Below are 19275 nucleotides of genomic sequence, written 5' to 3' on the forward strand. Positions count from 1 at the left end.
GCAGTCAGCCATCTGATATTAGGAGTGTTAGCCTCATGAAGCTAGATTTCCAGTGTTTCTGGAAAGAGGAGTACCCCTGGATATCTGACACTCCTGAGGATTAATCAACCCTGGAGCCATCCTACCTTAAGACTTGTGATCTGAGACAATAACTTATTGATTAAACTATTTTATGTGAAGCTTTCCTGTTAAAGGGGAATTCATTTTTTTTGCCGTTTCATCTTTTGGCCTACACCTTCTTCTAGTTCCTTTATTTTCTCTTATACAGTACATTCAGCTGAAAGCATCCTAAATGAGATTGTCATTGGCTGTCGTTGGGTCATGTGCCTATTCCTGACCATTCACAATGGGAACTTGTACTGATGTGTGACTGGCCTCAGCCTAGATGCTCCAGTCCACTTCTGCCATGGGACGGGTTCATCCTACCTGATGACATGGACTGAGTGTAGAGGAGGAGGAATAGCTACTGGGAAATTAGGGTATGGTTTACATAAAATAGTGAAATAGGGGCTTCCCTAGTGGCGCAGTGGTTGAGAGTCCAGCTGCCGATGCAGGGGACGCGGGTTCGTGCCCTGGTCCGGGAAGATCCCACATGCCGCGGAGCGGCTGGGCCCGTGAGCCATGACCGCTGAGCCTGTGTGTCCGGAGCCTGTGCTCTGCAACGGGAGAGGCCACAACAGTGAGAGGCCCGCATAGCACAAAAAAAAAAAAAAAAAAGAAAGAAAATAGTGAAATAGATGCTGTGAAGCAAAAATACTGGTGTCCAGTACTTCATCCTTTGAATGTGCCTTTTATTATTCAGTGGCCTCAAATTGTCAGTATAGTGAGTAGGGAGTGTATAATTTGTTACCTGGTCTGGTAGCCCAGCGTATATAACTTTGGAGCTGTTTTAGATCAAAGGCGGATCTGCTATGCTACTGACTCATCTCAATAGCCTATGTATACTTTTCCTCAGTCAGGACCTCATATATCCATCTTTGGAACATCAGCCATTTCAGGTCATGGCAAAGGAAAAGGTGGCTCATGGCCAAGACAGACAAAGCCTTGAGTTGCTGGATAATCTAGTGCTCTCTAAAGGATACCAGAAAACCTAGGCAGCTATTGAAGCCTCATGTACCATCCCGTAGGCTCTATGGTTTTCTGGCCCCCTCTCTCTTACCTCCTGCAGTTCAGTTGGTCTCATGGCTCTCAGAGTCAGCCTGGTATGTAGAATAGTGGGGCCTCAGGTCAGCCTGTGTCTAGTGATTTCAATTCTGCAGTTGGCTGGAATTCCATCTGTCAAGAAGCTTTTGAGTCAGTCATTTGATAGTGGAAGAGTTGGCCTACTAGGATTTCCTGCGTATCTGGAAAGAGGAGCACCCCTGGAGATCTGACATGCTTTGTGAAATTAGGGGTTCGTTTTTGTTATTCACAGTTAGTCTCTGCTGAACCTAATGTATTTCAATGTTTGAGGATTAAAAAAACACATACACATAAAAAAGAATTTCTCTCTTTTTCATTATGAACTTAAGGAACTTCATCAAGAGAATCTAATCAATATTAAACTGTTTACTTCCCTCCAAAGTAATTTCCTCTCTGTCAATGCACAGACATGCATTTTTACTTAGTTATAATTAGTGTGAACATACTTGTTTTTGTTTAAGAAAGGTTTTCTTTACCTTGGCATTCAGATTTGTTTTCATAGGCGAAGAAAACACTGAGAATTAGAAGGAACCTTCACTGGAGAGTTGGGAGGATTATATTGGGTCATACTATCCCAGAGTTAAAGAAACCTTAAAGGACCCCAAATCCCTCCCCGTATCTCTGATGACTGCACTTCTCGACTAATGGACTCACTGGAGTAGCTTTCCCATGCAAGGGCCTCCCCAGATCTTATTCCACAGCACGAAGGGTGTACTCTCCCTTCTTTTTTTTTTTTATGCAGTATGTGGGCCTCTCACTATTGTGGCCTCTCCCGTTGCGGAGCACAGGCTCCGGACGCACAGGCTCAGCTGCCATGGCTCACGGGCCTAGCCGCTCCGCGGCATGTGGGATCTTCCCGGACCGGGGCACGAACCCGTGTCCCCTGCATCGGCAGGCGGACTCTCAACCACTGCACCACCAGGGAAGCCCGGTGGACTCTCCCTTCTAAAGGAAGAATGAAACCCCATCCTCTGGGTCTGCTAGGGTCTACTTGTCTGCCATGGGCCTGCACCCTTGTCCTCTGCTTTACTTTGTGTGGGGTTATCTACGTGGTTTCCCATGCAGGAAAAAAGTGGAAAAACCATGCTGCTCTGAGACAGTCCTCCATACCATTCCCCTCAAATGTCTTTTTTTTTTTTTTAAGTGTAATCGCACACCAACAGTTTCCAATCTATCAAAGCATAAATTTGCCAGTCTTTTTTCCTAAGTCAAGGAAGTAGCGAAGTGAGGTTTAATTAAAAGCAGCAACTATTTGTACAGCTGTCCCTGGGTTCATGGCTCGTAAAAGGATTTAGCTTCAAACTCTGCTGCCTAAGCCCTTCGGGAGTTTCACAAAAAAAACCATTTAGCCTCCTCATCCGGACAGTGCCAAGCCCTTGCTTCGCAAGTTGCTTCAGGAACAGGCCGAGCTGGGCCCTGATGCAACTTCAGCTTCGGCAGTCAGGCCTTCTTGGCACATGTGGCTTGGAGCAAAGCAGAGGAGATACCCAAGTCCCCTTCTTTTGTATGGGGGACAGGAGCCTTGAAGGCTACTCCACGAAGTTCCTGAAAATTCCCCTACGGTTGGGAAAGGGAGGGAGGAGGATCAAGCACAGTCTTCGTTTTGTGAGCTTTTCTCTGGCACTTGACACTTACCGATTCCTGGTGGGTCTTTGACCCGGGCACTCCCATCCCCAGTCCCCAGGGCATGAACGGTCACCGGTAGACATCCTTCAGAGGATATGGGGGCGGGGTATCCCTGCGGACAGATGCATCCACACCGAGCGGCCATGCCAGCGTAAGCCCTGGAGAGGAAGAGGAACCAGCGCTCAGCATTTGGCTGATTTTCAGGTGTACGGGAAGCAGCACTTCAGGCAACCTTGATTCCGAACAAGCCTATTCGGACTTGAAGCGAGCGCAGTGGCCAGCGTAGGTCACTGACAGCTGGCGGGGGGCGGGACCGGCCCCACGCGCAGAGAGGCAAGGAGGCGGAGGAGCGGCGGCTTAGGAAGAGTGACCCTGGCGACCCCAAACGCCCCGCCTCCTTCGCTCGCTGCTTCACCTGCCGGCCGAGCGCGCCGAGCCGCGGGCGGAGGCGATGGCTAGCCCCGCGCCCTTAGTGGCCTCCATCAGCCACCAAATGGTGGCTCTGCACACCCTGCAGCTTCTGCAGCAGGAGTGGGGCTGGGGGGATGGTCCGGGCGCCCCCGGGAGCCCACACGACCTGGACCACGTGTCCGCCGCCCCAGAGCGCCGCTCAGACCCACGGCTGGCCCGTGCCGGGCAGGGGCGTGGGGAGGAAGGCGGGGGCAAGGGGGCCAGGAATGTGGGGTCCGGGGCGAGGGCGAGCTCCCCCGAGGTGGAAGTGGTGCGAGGCGCCGAGGGGGGCGCGGAACTGCTGCCCTTACCCCGGGGTCGCGGGCCCTGCACCCTGGCCCAGATGGCGATGCGCAGCGCGCTGGCCCGCGTGGTGGACTCGACCTCCGAGCTGGTCAGCGTGGAGCAGACGCTGCTGGGCCCCCTCCAGCAGGAGCGGTCCATCGCCATCCACCTGAAGGTGAGTCTGGCCTCCAGCATCCATCCCCCTGCGCAGGTTCCCCCTGGGGCAGGGCAGCGGGCCGGGATGGAGACGAGGCTGAGTCGCAGAATCCAAAGTCGAGCTTCCCCCAGAGATTCAGCACCTCGGAGTGGGAATGAGGGAGGTGACATTCCGGGGATTAGGTACTTGGGACAGGGAACTCAGGGCCCACCTGGGGCACACCTGACTGCAGAACGGAGATGCAGAAAGGCTTTGCCAAAGCCTTCCTCTGGCCCTTTCCACATGTGCAGCTTCTAGGGACAGAGGACAGCTCCTCCCACACCCCTTTCAAATTAAAAGCCGTTTCTCCAGAGCCTTAAATATACATATTAAGTTCCCTCTGCCTTTTGTATGATGAAATCACCTACATTTATTTGAAGTTCCTTCACACTTATGAATCACAGTTGTTTTTGCATAAATCCAATTCCGCACAGAGCTCGGGGGCCTCAGAGTCAACCTAAATTCTCATAAAGTAGCGTGAGAGCGGGCTGGGTCCCGGGTGTTGAAGCAGGAATACTCATGCTAAGCTCCTGCTAAGTCACGCAGCTCATATTTGTAGGGCACAGTTTCCTCTAAAGGTACCAAACTGTGTCGGCCGATTTAGCCAGGGAACAGAGCAGCTGCCTCCCAGGCTGAGTGGGTTTGTGGAAATCTGGGGTTCTGGAATCCAGGCTTGGCCTTGCCATTAACCTAACTGGCTTAAGGTCACAAATCTCTCTGAGACCTTCTGGCCTTCCAATTTTGATCTGGAACATTGCTTCATTCATTCCCTGGGGAGTCTAGTGGAAGGAAATGGGGGTGGGGTAATGAAAAAAGAGCATTTCTCAAGACTTGCTGTTCTTGCTCTATAAGCCAAAGTTTGGAAAACATTGATATATATTAGGTCGCACTATATACTGTAAAAGATTGATTTAAAATAAAAAAAATAAAGCATAGCATACACCTGAATAAATATTGTTACTCTAAACTAGGGTTTCTCAACCTCCACACTATTAACATTTTTGTCTGCATGATTGCTGTGGGATTGTCCTATGTACTGTAGGATGTTTAGCAGCATCCCTGGCCTCTACCCAATAGATGCCAGCAGCATACCCTCCCCACCAATTGACGGAACCAAATACTACTAAATGTGTGTGGTGGGAGGGGAAATAAGATTGCCTCCAGATGTGAAGCACTGCTTCATTCTGAAAAGTTTAAAAAATGAAGCTGCATTTCACCAGTGCTCTTGACTGTAAGAGGTACCTTTTTTTGTATCGCCAAGAAATTTTAAAAAATCCTGCCAATTAAACTGTGATATACATGAAGTGAGCTGTGATACTAGGAATGTATACACAGCACAGGTAGGTTGGCAAAAGGAGAGACTGAGTGATCAGTTTTACCTTGGGTGATCCTGGAAGGCGTCTTGGAGGAGGTAACCTTTAAAAAAAAAAAAAAGAATGTTTACTCTCCAGGCATTAAAGGGAAAAAGCATTTCAGAGGAGCTGTGAGATCCAAGGCCAAGAAGCAATGAAAGGGCCTAGGGCTTTGGGGGAACTAAAATTAGTTCAGTGTGGCAGAAGGCAAAAAAAGGATGCTGGAGAGTTCGGTGGGGTCAGGTGGGAAAAGGCCTGTGGGTCATGCTGAGGACCTGGACTGTCTTGCAGGCAAAAGGCAGCCATTGATATGACTGAAGGAAGGACCCTGATAAATCACAGAGGCAAGGTCAGGTCAGAAGACCATTGTCAGAGGGCCTGACCCAGTTTAGGAGCCATGGCGCCCTCTGCTCTGGACTATAAATCATGCCACTTGAGGTTAATGCAGCTGCCACTTCTACTTGGTAATCCTTTGAACTCTCTCTACTTGACTTTTTGTCCTAAACATTTTCTACTCTCCTCAAACTTTCTTCATCCAAACCTCACACTCCTTTACTGAGAAAACTGAGGCCATCTGACACAAATATCTTCCATCCTACCTAAAACAATCTCATTTCCAATCATGTTCTTTCTTGTCTCTAATAAAGAAATACTGTTTGCCCCCCACCCCCTCCACCTCCCAAATAAATTCTTTCTCTTAAGTGCTGGAGCAAATCTTTCATCTGCCCCTGGACTTTTTCTCTCAGTTCCTTCCTCTCTCTTTGTATTTTCTAGTGCTTCCACTCTGCCTATCCCTCTTAATCCATAGATATGCTCAAATCTTCCTTCACCTACCCAGCCCCTTGAGTCTTGGTCCCCTTCTTCTCCATCACGAGCAAACGTGCAGATGTCTGGATGTATTGCTTGCCAGTGTTTCTAGAGGCACCCAGAGTCCCCATTAAGAACAGGGATCTCCACAGGGAGCTCAGCTTGGTGCTCTGTGATGACCTAGGTGGGTGGGATGGGCAGGGGAGGGAGGTCCAAGAGGGAGGGGATATATGTATACATATAGCTGATTCACTTCATTGTACAGGAGAAACTAACACAACACTGTAAAGCAATTATACTCCCCCCCACCAAAAAAGAAGAATATAGACAACAACCACGACAACAAAAAAAGAACAGGGATCTCAACATTCTTGCTACTGGAGTCCGCTATTCACCTACAGGGGAGTAATGAGTTTCAGGGCTCCTGAGAACAGCCAGTGCTTTCAGAAGGGAGAGAAGCAGGGAGAGGTTTCTCTGGATGATTTGCCTCCTTGCCAGCATCTTGAAATTTTGCTTGGTTTGCTGTTTGTAGAAAAGGCAGTATCTCCATTGGGTTTGTAAGGTAATGCTTAATGCTTACAAAGCATTTAGACTCAAGGACGCAGCAGTCTGTCTCTCCAGGGGGGCTGGTTATACAGACTTGGCATCATCATTACTGGTGTTAATTCAAATGATTTGGATGAGTTTTCTCTATATTTTTAAATTAAGAACATGCAGATTGATTTTATACATGAGAATGGTTTCAGGAGGATTTGTGCTAAAGGAAATAATGCTTGCATGTCACTTGGAAGTGTGTGGAAATTTCCCTAACATCAGGAATGCCTTCCATGGCATTCCTTGCCACAGAGAGGAGGAAGACTCACTTGAACAGCACAGCACAGGACAGCGATCAGGTCCCATGAAGCATTTCAGAACTACTCTGCCACTTCCTGCTGCAGACTCTTGGGCAAGTTATTTAGCCTTCCTGTGCTTCAGTCTGCTCACCTGTAAAGTGGGAACAGTGGTATTTAACGTTATTGAGATAACGCATATAAAGTCTTAGCTACTGGCCGCTCATGGTAAATTGCAATACCTTTGAACTGTATTATTATTATTATTATTATTATTATTATTATTGATTGATGCCTCAATCTTCTTCAATAGTCTTATTGACTATTATTATATTTCATTCTTGATACTGATGGATCTGACTCCTGAACTCCGTATTTACTTTTGAGACTGTTGACAAAAACAGAGTTAGGATGACCCAAAGAGATTTCCAGGAAGCCTCCACTTTCCAGAGGTCAGCTTTAGCCCATGGCTGATGACTGACTTAGAGATGTGACCACTGAGTGACTCGCTGATCAAACCACCAGAATTAAGGGAGTGACATTTTCAGGCCTGAAGGCAGAGAAACCCTCACCACAATAATAATGCCTATCTTTACAGTAGTTTACTATTTTCTTAAAGAAGCCAACGCTTGATATTCCTTTTGAGCATTTAGAGATTATCAAACTCATGCAAAAAAAACAAACAAACATGAAATGAGTCGTTTCATGGTAGTTAAAAATGCTTAACAAAACTGAGTCTTGTTAAATTTGGTGGAAAGGATGGAGTTAACCAGCTTGATAAAAATTTATTATGGGAGGAAACTGAGGCTCAGAGGAATTTAGAACTGCTGAAGAGCCTGCAGCTGAGAAGTAGTGGCCCATGATTCAAACATGGTTTTGTCTGACTCTTTCTACCAATCACAGTGCTAGCTCGTAGGGGTGTTATGAACATTACACTGAAGCAAAGTACATGAGAGTGCACAGTTGTCAGGGCACGGTCACACATGCCATGCACTGCACACCACTTCGGCTGCAACAGTCATTCTGCACACTGAGAATCATAGTCAGCTTGGGCTGCCATAACAAAATGCCACAGGCTTGGGTGGCTTAAACCACAGATATTTATTTTCTCACTGTTGTGGAGGCTGGGAAGTTCAAGAGCAAATTTGGTTTCTGGGAAGGGCTCTCTTCCTGGCTTGTGGGCTGTCACCTTCTCCCTGTGTCCTCACGTGGCCTTTCCTCTGTGCCAGAGAGAAAGAGAGATCTTGGATGTCTCTTCCTCTTCTTGTAGGACACCAATCCTATTGGATTTAGGCCCCACCCTTATGATGTAACTTAACTTTAATTACCTCCCTTAAGATCCTATCTCCAAATACAGTCACACTGCAAGTCAGGTTTTCAACACATGAATTTTGGTGGAACACAATTCAGTCCCTAACACTGGGTGATTTGTGTCTCTCTAATCATGGTCACCTTACATAGTGACAAAAAGCCCCAGGTAAATGTAGGAAATCTTTAACAAACTAGTAATACTAGCAAAGATGCTATAATACTTGCCACCCAAAGGGAGCATAGAAATGTGTGGAGCACCAGAAGGAAGAGAGTCTAGGATTTTAAAAACTTCTAAAAATGACCAACGCAAAGAGATCATTAACTAAGTCAATCATGAAGTCACTCCGGTTGAGTTTTTTCTGTCTTCCTTCGATAGTTAAAAACATTTACGGTTTCCAAGAGTTCTGTTCTGAAGCAAGTTTCATGGAAACAATGGCTGATGCCAGCTTTTAGAGGCAGAAGAACTTTCCTGCCATTGCAGATAAAACTTGCCTGTGAGCTCACCCATTGCAATTAACTAATTCTGGTACCAATAATTCTCTCACGTTCAGTGGTCCACGCTGGTTCTCTCATTCCACAGAGCAAGAGCAATGGTTGTAAAACTGTTGGCTTTGGCTTCACAGTCATTGCTAAGGCTTTTTGCAAATTGCAAGTGTGGATATTGAGTTACTCAGAGGCAGACATGGATGATGAGTGCTTTTTTTCCCCATTAACATTGGTTAGTGAAGCCAGTTTCTGCAAATTTGGGAATTGTGTCTTTAAAAAATTGCTAATATTCTATTGAAGAAATAAATTCTCATGGTTATATTATTAGTAGCCTTAGCCAGGGGATTGCTCTTTGTCTGGGACAAAATTGTGCTTTTATGTCAGGAAAAGGACAAGTGACAGCTCTAGAAGTAGCTTAGTTACAGCTTTGTTATTCCTTATAAAGTGAATGATATGAAAATCAGGACATAAAAGCTTTCTGAAATGAACATTTAGGGAACTATATTGCAGGAAGGCCCTAAAACAAACCTACTTATGTTTAATGTCTTGTGGAAATGCTGCCTTGCTTTATTTTACAATTTTGGGGTTTGCCTTGTGAGCATACCTGAATCAAGTGCTTGTATCCATCACAAAGTGCTTTTCATTAGACTTTTCTGATGAAAATGGTACTGTACCCAAAGCAAATGCATAAGGAACCTTAGTTACTTGGGAGCGTTTACACTGGGTACACCACAAGTAAAAATGTTTAATTTCCTGTGGGCGATAGACTTTTTATGGTGACTGGCAGATACTGCGGTTCTTCACTGGGTGTTTTATTAATACTAAGTTGCATATCTATTTGAGATTGACCTAGAGTTTAGGCAATTGGTGATTGATCTGGGCCCTGTGAATTTGTTGTTCAAAGCCAGATGTCAATGAACAAAATGCAGTTGGGGCAATTTGTAGTATACTGTTTCTGATAGTATGGTTTTCATAACGTCACTCTAAAATAGAGAAACGACACTCCCATTTTATGTGCACATCTAGCATGGAGGGTTGTGCTGGGTGTAGGGAAGAGACTTGTGCTCCCTCGTAGGTCCCAGCCCTGGGAAACTTTAGTGGAGAGTGGTCTGCTGTCCAGGCCGAAGTTCATTAAGGTCAGACCTCATCACAGAAAGCTGGAGGAAAGCTCTTTCTTCCATTAATACTCTCTGTAGAGTACATTAGGCATTCAGGGGGAGTGAGAGGGAAAAATGTGAGAAGAAACATGTTTGTGGAGGCCATTATAAGAGAATATAGCTCAAGAAATGACTGTTTTGTAAAGAACCAACTTATTTTAAAGCCAGGGGTGAAGGGAATATGAATTGATTTATAGTTCATGTAGATCTAGAAGTGATTTTGAAGATGTGATAGAAAAAACCCCGAAAACCTTCTTTGTGTATTGTTTAAAATTACCTGCATTATAGAGCCTATAAAGTCATATTATATTTTTGACTTTATTATCTATTGGTGTTGGTTTCAGAAAACAAGCTTTGAAACTGACTCCTAATGCTAGATTGTTTTTGCTTTTAAGCCTTTGGTTTTGATGGGAGTGTTTATTTTCAATAAGAAGCTAAAAATGGCCTTAACTTTTCTTCCCTTTTTGGACTTTGCAGGTGCATTTTCAGTTGTTCAAAGATCCCAGAAGTGCACATTCCTAATAAACACAATGCGTCATGCAGAAAAGTACAAGTTGGGTGGATTTTCTAAGAGACCTCCCTTACACTGGGTAGGAGAGAACAGACCGGAGGAAGGGAGAGCTCCAACTAGGAGGTCTCTAATTAGCTAGGAGTTGGCTTTACACGGGGCGTGGAAGGTTCCATGCCTTGAATCCCTTCCAGATAACCACACCCTCTCAACTATGTTGCAGGGAAGAGGGCTGGACCAATGGGACAGTCTTCAATTTGGATATGACCATTGCCAATTTGAGCTTTGTAACACTCAGTTAACCTTAAGAAAAATAGCATGAATATGGCCAGAAAACAAACATGAAACAATTCACATACAGACATTTTTGTTTCTCCCTCAAAGCTAGTTGGGTGCCTCCCAGCTTGCTTCCATGGTGTCCCTGTTCACCCCGTGGTGGCATCTGCATCTCTGTCCTTCCCATTCACTGGTCTGTCCTCAGCACTGGACGGCGAGCTCCGCTCTCTCTGTCATCCTGGCATCTGGCCCAGTTTCTGATTTGGGGTGTCTTTGACGAATACTTCAGTTTTGAGAGAGAGGTTAATTCCAGCTCTGCCACTTACTTGCTGTGTGATTTAGGGATGTCATTTCATCTCTCCAAGCAGCATTTCTTTTCATCTCTCGTTCATGGACGGTTGTGAGGACTGAGTGAAATAAGGTATATTAGGAGCCTTGCTTGGAGCCTGGCGCCTAGTAGGTGCTCAGGCTCATAGGCCTGACCAGTGTTCTTCAAACGCTGGTTTGCCATGTTCCTCCCATGCTCAGAAGTTCCAGGGACTTGACTGTGACATTCAAGGCTGTCTGCACTAGCTTATCCTGACAGGCAACACGAAGCTCTGTTTTTCTCAGACTGGACTCCTGCCAGTCCTAGCCCCTGCTTGGCTCCAAGCCTTTGCTGGTATCATTCATTCTCATTGTGGGGCCATCTCTTTTCCCTATGAGTTAAAAGTGCTTTCTCCAACGCCACCTCTCCTATAGTGTCTATACAGTCCTTCTCACCTACCACTTTGCTGATGCCTCATCCAAATTTCCATTCCCTTCTACAAAGGCTGGCAATAATCTTATGGTCTCAACCACTTTTTTTTTAAACTGTATTAAAAAAAAAAAAACAAAATTTACCATTTTAAGGGTAGTGTTAAGTACTTCACATTTTTGTGCAAAGAGTCTCCATAACTTTTTCATCTTGCAAATCTGGAAACCCTATACCCATTAAACAAAAAGTCCCCATGTCCCCCCTCCCTGCAGCCCCTGGAAACCACCATTCTACTTTTTATTTCTATGAGTTTGACTACTCTAGTTACCACATATAAGAGGAATCATACAGTACTTGTCCTTTTGTGACAGGCCTATTTCATTTAGCATGATGTCCTCAAGGTCCATCCATGTTGTAGCCTGTGTTAGAATTTTCTTTCTTTTTAAGGCTCAGTAGTATTCCATTGCATATATAGACCACATTTTGTTTATCTATTCATGTGTCCATGGATACTTGAGCTGCTTCCACCTCTTGGCTGTTGTGAATAATGCTGCTATGAACATGGGTGTGCAAATATCATTTTGAGATCCTGCTTTCAATTTTTTTGGATATGTACCCAGAAGTGGAACTGTTGGATCCTACGGCAATTCTAGTTTTAATTTTTTTGAGGAAACTCCATACTGTTTCCCAAAGTGTCTGCAGCATTTTTACGTTGCCAGCAGCAGTCACAAGGGTTCCAATTTCTCCACATCCTCACCCACACTTGCTATTTTCAGTTTTTTTGATGGTAGACATTCTGTTGGATCTGAGGTGAACTTGGCTACACTTTCTGAGCCTTAATCTTATTCTGTGTCACATCTCCACTGAAGGGTTTTAATAGGTTTTATCTCACCAATTAGATTCCAAGTTTCTGTAGAGAATATTTTTTCTTTTCTCTTCTACACTTCCTTCCTCTCCTCTTCTTACTGACCTCCCATTTAGTGGAGTACTGTATTCATAACTTTAGATTGATGGCATGCTTTATAAATACAAAGAGCTTTCATATTCATGAGCTAATTTGACTTTTCATGGTAGCTATTATTGTTCCCCTTTTACAGATGAGAAAACTGAATATTCCATAGATAAAATGACTTGTCCAAGGCTGGCTTACCTAAAGGATAGAACCAGGGCTCTAACAGCCATTCCGGTGCTTGTGAAGGATTGAGCTTGCATTCCCAGGGGACCTTGAAGCTGCCTGGAGTGCTGCACTTCCTAACGGACATCTATAAAGTCCCTTTTGCCATGTAATGTAACATACTCACAGGTCTGGGAAGAGGCCACAATACTGCCTACCACAGGGCAGATTTCAGCTAAAAATCAGGAAGAAATGTTCTAAAAGCTAGAGCCATCTCTTCTAATGGATTGCCTCCTAGGCACATGAGTTTCTCCAGCGTAGCCGAGCAAATTCTGGACAAGTGCACATCAGGTATGCTATTGAAAGGATTCACCCACAGAACGAGCTCTGTATGAACTCTGTGCAATGCTTAAATTGTGAGTCTATGAATGTTGTTCTTCTACAGGACTGGGCTTTTGTGCTTGTTCCATAGCCCTCAGCACATTTCACTGGACATTTGGAGACATGCTGTATGTGTCTCCTTTCTCCTACTAAGTTATAAGCTCTTTAGAGATCAGGTACCATGTCTTATTGTCTTTTATCTAGTGTAGTAATAAGTCATGTAGCGGAGATTAGATAACATGTTTGAAATAAATTTAACTGATTTATTAACTGAGGCAAATAGGCCGAGGCCATGACCCCAGTAGATTAGTTGAGACATTATCTCAACACACTTTATTTATTTATTTATTTTTTTAAGTCTGTATTGAATTTGTTACAATATTGCTTCTTTTTTTTTATGTTTTGGTTTTTTGGCCATGAGGCACGTGGGATCTTAGCTCCCCGACCAGGGATGGAACCAGTACCCCCTGCATTGGAAGGCGAAGTCTTAACCACTGGAGCGCCAGGGAAGTCCCTCAACTCACTTTAAAATGTAAATGCTGGCCATCGATTTGGACCCCTGTAGCAATCAATACATTTCATGTCCAAAAATCTGAGATTACACAAGGCTTTAGAAGTTCCAAAACCTGCTTTTAGATTGCTCAGCCACCATCATGTTCTAATTCTGGCAAAGCGCTCAAAGCACAGTGTAAGATATTACATCATTTTTGGAAGCATCTGGGACTTGCTAAATAAAAGCTGCTGGGAGGATATACTCTGTCATTGAGTGGAAAGCACCATAAGTGAAATCATCACCAATATTGATCATGTGAGTTTCCACCGAAAGTCCATGAGCCATTTAATATGCTGTTGCCTTAAGGCTGTCACTGGTGGCTCCTACCTTGTGCAGTAGAAGCTGGGTTGGAAGCCATGATTACTGGATCCATAGTTGGCTTTCAGACCTTCCAGAAAGGAAGAGAAGTGACCACCTGTTTTATTTTTCCCTTCCTTGGCTTAAGAGTCCCATGGAAAGCCTATTCCTATTAATTTGTTTTCTTTGACTGTTAATATATTTGAGAAAGGATTAAATGGAAATACTGTACTAAAATAGTAAAATAAAGAGACTTTGCAAAGCTCGCCAGAGATCTGAAGTTTACCCAGGGCCTCACGGACCAGTACAGCCCAGCAGTGGAATTTTATTGTATGTATAATTTCCCCCAAAGATGCCTTCTTTGCTTCTTTACAGTAAATGTGAAATTGACTTCAGATTTTAGGCCCACAAATATATTTTTAAAGGCATTTTAATCTTCTTTGGGTGATGAATGCCTTTGCAGACTGGCTAATAGGCACACGTCAGCACACATTTCAGTGGTTCCTTCTATTTTAAATTTCCTTTTGCATGTTGTCTTTGATCCTTCCACTTTGTACTTAGAGTTGGAATACTTCTATAAAGCAAGTGGACAATTTCCCTTGATGTGGATCTTGGGAAAGTAGTCCAGAGTCATTTTTTCCCCCTACTTTCTCATTCCCAAGCAATGTGCTGCAGCAATATAGGTGACCCCATAAACTGTGGGACAGATTATCTAAGTAGCCCCGTCATACCTTCTGAACAGACATGAGCAATACTCAAAGGCAGGGAAGCAAGAATGCTTTAAAGAGAAAAAAAACAGGAAGGGTGGTAGCCTGTGAATACTCGAATAAGGGGACTGTGCTGTGTTAGCCCACACGGAGTCCTGCTGCTGTTGTTTGCTGAGCTGAATGAATGGATGTCTGTTTTGTTTCTTGGAGGATGTTTTCTAATAAACATTTTGCCAGAAACCCAGGTCCTTCTTCTTACCCAAGTGAGAGAGTTTTTATTAGGGAAAAGAATAGCTTCTCTTTCTACACAGAAGTAGGAAGAAAACTAGTTCCTCATCAAACTTTGGTTCAACTTTTAGTTCTTCTTTTTTTTTTGGATTATCTATTTTTCTTAAGTTTTTGAGTTGAATCCTTAGCTCAGGGATTTTCAGTGTTTAAGTGGTTTTTCCTTACTTATATAAGAATTTAAGTCTATGCTTTTCTCACTGGAGCTACATCCCACAAATTGTGATATAGTAGTTCCATAATTGTTCAGTATAGAGCATTTTAAAATTTCAATTATTTTTGCCACTGACCTATGAATTATTTAGAAGTGGATTAAGTCATACATGTTTTGGGAAGGTTATATACATTACTGATTTCTCATTTATTTGCTTTGTGATTTGAGTGATATAGACTTTGATATTAGTTGAGATTTGTGGCATTATCATAAAGTCATCTTTCATAAGTAATACATAGATGTTTGAGAATAATGTATATTTGCTTATCTCCATTAGCTTATGATTAGAAAAGATTTTCAGTCCTTTCTCTCTAGGCTGAATGTCCTGTTGTTTGATCAGTTTCTGAGAAAGATGGGTTAAAATCAGTCTTTATGTCTGGGGATTGAATGTAAATTGAGATTATCATATTAGACACACACAAATACAAAACTGTCATATCTTCTTGGGGAATAATAGTTCCTGTTATTAATTGCAGTTTATTTTATCCCTAGTAATGATTTTTCTGGATTTATTTTGACTTCTCTTTGCTTGATGTATATTTAGTATATTTACATTTACTTTCAATCTTTAGGTGTTTTTAGTTTTAAACGTGTTGCTCGTAAGTAGCATATAGATAGATTTTGAAAAGCCAACCTGGCAGCCGCTGCATTTCAAAAGGTGATTTATTTGGTGCTTTCTATTCACCTGCTTTATGTTTGTATCTTTATTTCTCCATTTTTACCTTCTATCAGTAGAATCAAAAAGGTTTTGATATACCTTTTCCCTCTGCTGATTTTGAAATTTTATTATTTCTATACCTTTTTTTTTTTTTTTTTTTTTCAAATCTGTACACCAAGGAGGGTTTCCCATGGATAGAATCTCTCACACTGCCACCTTCGGATATTCTCGTGGTCCGCTGCAGCGAGCGCGGTCTCCCGAGGGTCACAGGAAAGGGGCATCGAAGCCTGCAGAGCTTTGCTAGGTCCGGGACGGTGCAGCCTGCACTTGTGCTCTGTCCTGCTCGGTGCCGCCTCCTGGGCCTCCTATTCCTCTACCTTTAACGACGATCCTTACATTTCTCACATGTATACTTAACAAGCTTGAAATGTATCAGTTTTGCCACTTTTGTCTTCAATAATACAATGCCTTAGAATGCTATTGCATCCTGCATGTTACTGTTACTCGGCATTTTAGAACCATCTTGCTTTTTTAAACTCCAAGTTAGTTGTTATAATTTTTGTTTTGATTAATCAAATCTTCAGATTTACACTGTGTTTTTAAGTTTCTTTGTTCACTGTTGCTTCTTACATCCTTTCTTTCTGAGTTGAATCTCCTCTTTATGAATTATATCTTTAAGAAGATCTGATAGTGAGGGTCTATTTGTGGTAATTCCTTTTGTGCTTTTAAATAAAAGTATATTTACTTGGCCCTGATGTTTAAATGGTAGTTTAGTGGGACTAAAAAAAAAAATCTTGGTTGACAGTTATTTGAGGATATTATTCTATTCTATTCTATCTTCAATTGTTATTGCTTAGAAGTTGGCTGTCTGGTCATCCAGACTGAACTCTGTCTTTTTCTTTTCTGGTTGCTTTTAAGAGCAGTTTTAACTTAATGAGTTTAGATTTGGATTTCGTTTAACTTTTTCTGCTCAAAGCTTGTTTTGTTTCCTGAATCTAAGGATCAATTTGGGATCATTTGAATCAGTTTGGGATAATTTTTATCCAGCATTCTCTTTGACTACTGCTTCTCCCCCATTCTTTTTCTTGTCTCTCCTGGAAATGTATCTGTTGTACCTTGTCATTCTGTCAGTCCACGTCACTTAACTTCTCATTCATATTTCCCATGACTTTATTTTGCATTCTGGGTAATTTTCTCAAATTTACCATCCAGTTTACTAATCTTCACTTCAAATGTATTTATTCAGGTGTTTACATTGAGTTTTTAATGTGTCATGATAGTTGTCATTTCTAGAAGTGGTATAGGGTTCTTTTTCAAGCCTGTTTTTTCTTAGGACATTTTTTTTCTGATTTCTTCTTTTATATCTTTAATCATTATAAATATATTTTATAGTTTATATATGAAATTCTTGGAGTTTAATCCTGCCCTACGTTGCATCTACTATATCATGGTGGATTGTACTTAAAATTTCATACTCTGAGTTTGTCTTCGACAGAGCTTTATGGGACTACTACTGAGGGGCATGGGTTGTGAACATGTTTCTGTGGAATAGGCTTTTGTTTGCTTTTGCCATGTGTCCCTGGATATCTCAGACCAGTTCCAATTTTTTTTTTTTTTTTTTTTTTCTTTTTGCGGTATGTGGGCCTCTCACTGTTGTGGCCTCTCCCGTTGCGGAGCACAGGCTCCGGATGCGCAGGCCCAGCGGCCATGGCTCACGGGCCCAGCCGCTCCGCGGCATATGGGATCCTCCCAGACCGGGGCACGAACCCGTATCCCCTGCATCGGCAGGCGGACTCTTAACCACTTGCGCCACCAGGGAGGCCCACAGTTCCAATTTTAAAATGAATTTCTTGGCATGAGTGTTCCAAGAACATGTATATGGTATAGAGGACAACTACAAACTTGAACTACTGTGTAGTATCGGTCCAGTTACAAATTCATAGGGTCAACTTTACCTTCCATACCAAACCCAGCTCAAGAGAGACCAACTTTCTTTTCTTGATAGGTATTGGCAGGCAGCTAAAGTAATCTACTTTTCTTTTATACCTGGTCCTTGGGGATTTCCATTACTTTCTTGCAAGCTCAGAAAGGACGGTTGTTCTGTATTATTTAAAATATAGTAGCAAGGCATTATGGGGAAACTACATGTGCCATGTGCCAGAACCAGAAGTCTGGGGGGAGTCATTTTCATGTACATTTGAATCTTGAAGGATGGGGGGTTAGGGGTGCCAACCCCGCAAGCAGTCAAAAATCTGCATATAATTTTACAGTTGGCCCTCCATCTCCATGCTTCCAAATCCACAGATTCAACCAATTGTGGATAGTGTAGTACTGTCCACATTTTTGGAAAAAATCTGCATAGAAGTGGACCTGTGCAGTTCAAACTTGTGTTGTCTGAATCAACTGTATTTAAAATAAAACATATAGTCAACATTATCTCTGATGTGGAATAATTTCAGAGTACCATTTACGTGTAATGGATTTTAGAATGTGAATATTTGAGGATTAAAAAATCTATTTAATTAGCTCATTCTTTAAAACTACCAATGAACTATTTCTAAATCTGCACTGGACATTTCTTGGGACCATGTTCATTAAATACCAAATCCTGTATTGGAATCTTGAAGACAGTGATTACGGAATAATAAGAACAAAGTCTCTTTGTATATTCGTCAAAGCTCTTTTAGGAACAAATAAGAGAAACTCAACTCTAAATGGCTTAAGTAAAAAGAAATATTTATTGATTCAGATAGCTAAAAAATGCTGGGATTTATTGTTCAAGTACAGCTAGATTGACATGCTCAGAAAATGTAATTGGAATCAGTCTCCTTTAATCTCTTGTTTCTACTTTTTTTTTCTGTGTTGGCCTCACTTTCATTTGAATTCTCTCCTTATGGTGGCAAGATGTTTTCCAACAGCTCCAGTTAAACAGAACTTCTCTTTCCCAGTCTAACAGATATCCTGGGACTGTGGCTTATTGGCCTGCCTTAGGTAATCTGTCCATCCTTGGCCAGTCCAAGTGGCTGAGGGATGATGTGCTCTGATTGACCTGGTCCCTGGAGTTGTGGAGTGGAGTCAGCTTTGGTCAAACCACATAGGCTGAGAATGGAGGAGAGTAGTTCTCTGAGAGAAAAATCGAGGTTCCGTCATCAGAAGATTGGACTGCAAACTGGGTACACAAAACACAACAACTGTCTTCCATAACCTATCTAATTGCTTGTTTGTGGTCTTCATTTCAGGACAGTGTTGAGTTTAGAAACATCTGCAGTCATTTGGCTCTACAGATTGAAGGACAGCAGTTTGACAGAGATTTGAATGCTGCTCACCAGTGTTTGAAGATGATAGTCAAGAAGCTGATTCAGTCTCTTGCTAATCTTCCTTCGGATGCCCACATGGTAGCCTGTGCTTCCTTGAGACAGATCTTACAGAATCTCCCAGACATATGAGTGTTCAAGACACTGGAATTAAAACCACAGCGAGCACTGCTAAGAGAACTGGCTACCTTAAATTCCTAAGTGGATCAGCAGACAATGGATGTTTTTATTCCCAGGAAGGAGAGACTTGGTAGCATATATAGCAGTCTGACCAGTGGCATCTGTAACCCTTAGGAATTATAGCATGTTGGTGAAAAATTTTTAAAGCAGTAGTCCACATTTTTAAGTGTGTTGACATATTTGCTGACTTTTTGATTGAAATATATTCCACTTTGTGGAACTGACTGGATTATATATGTATATACATTTATGAATATATATTAAGTATTAATTTTAATTGAATGAACCTTAATCTACATTCATATTAATATAGGCCTATGAGGTTTAATATGGCTACTGGATGATTAGAGCTCCATGGTTTTTAAAATTA

The 19275-nt window shown here is 42.7% G+C and overlaps 1 protein-coding gene and 1 long non-coding RNA gene across 2 annotated transcripts; one reads left to right on the forward strand and one right to left on the reverse strand.

Annotated features, from left to right (window-relative positions):
• Window positions 1–1187: 1187 nt before the first annotated feature.
• LOC132477745 (uncharacterized) lies at window positions 1188–3653 on the reverse strand. Its single transcript, XR_009530314.1, has 3 exons — window positions 3570–3653; window positions 2818–2966; window positions 1188–1275 (listed from the first exon to the last, which is right to left on the reverse strand). It is a non-coding gene; the product is annotated as an uncharacterized LOC132477745 (long non-coding RNA).
• DLEU7 (deleted in lymphocytic leukemia 7) lies at window positions 3260–18857 on the forward strand. Its single transcript, XM_060080249.1, has 2 exons — window positions 3260–3718; window positions 18651–18857. Exons 1-2 carry the CDS (start codon window positions 3260–3262, stop codon window positions 18855–18857), a joined length of 666 nt encoding a protein of 221 aa, XP_059936232.1.
• The last annotated feature ends 418 nt before the right edge of the window (window positions 18858–19275 follow it).

The sequence above is a fragment of the Mesoplodon densirostris genome, chromosome 17 (assembly GCF_025265405.1).
Source record: "Mesoplodon densirostris isolate mMesDen1 chromosome 17, mMesDen1 primary haplotype, whole genome shotgun sequence".
Classification (NCBI taxonomy): domain Eukaryota; kingdom Metazoa; phylum Chordata; class Mammalia; order Artiodactyla; family Ziphiidae; genus Mesoplodon; species Mesoplodon densirostris.

What these genes read in the sequence shown, in the direction of transcription:
- DLEU7 (XM_060080249.1), top strand. Translation starts at nt 3,260, where the DNA reads ATGGCTAGCCCCGCGCCCTTAGTGGCCTCCATCAGCCACCAAATGGTG. An exon ending in CCATCGCCATCCACCTGAAG is followed by an intron (nt 3,719 to 18,650) that starts GTGAGTCTGGCC and finishes TCTTCATTTCAG; the next exon opens with GACAGTGTTGAGTTTAGAAA.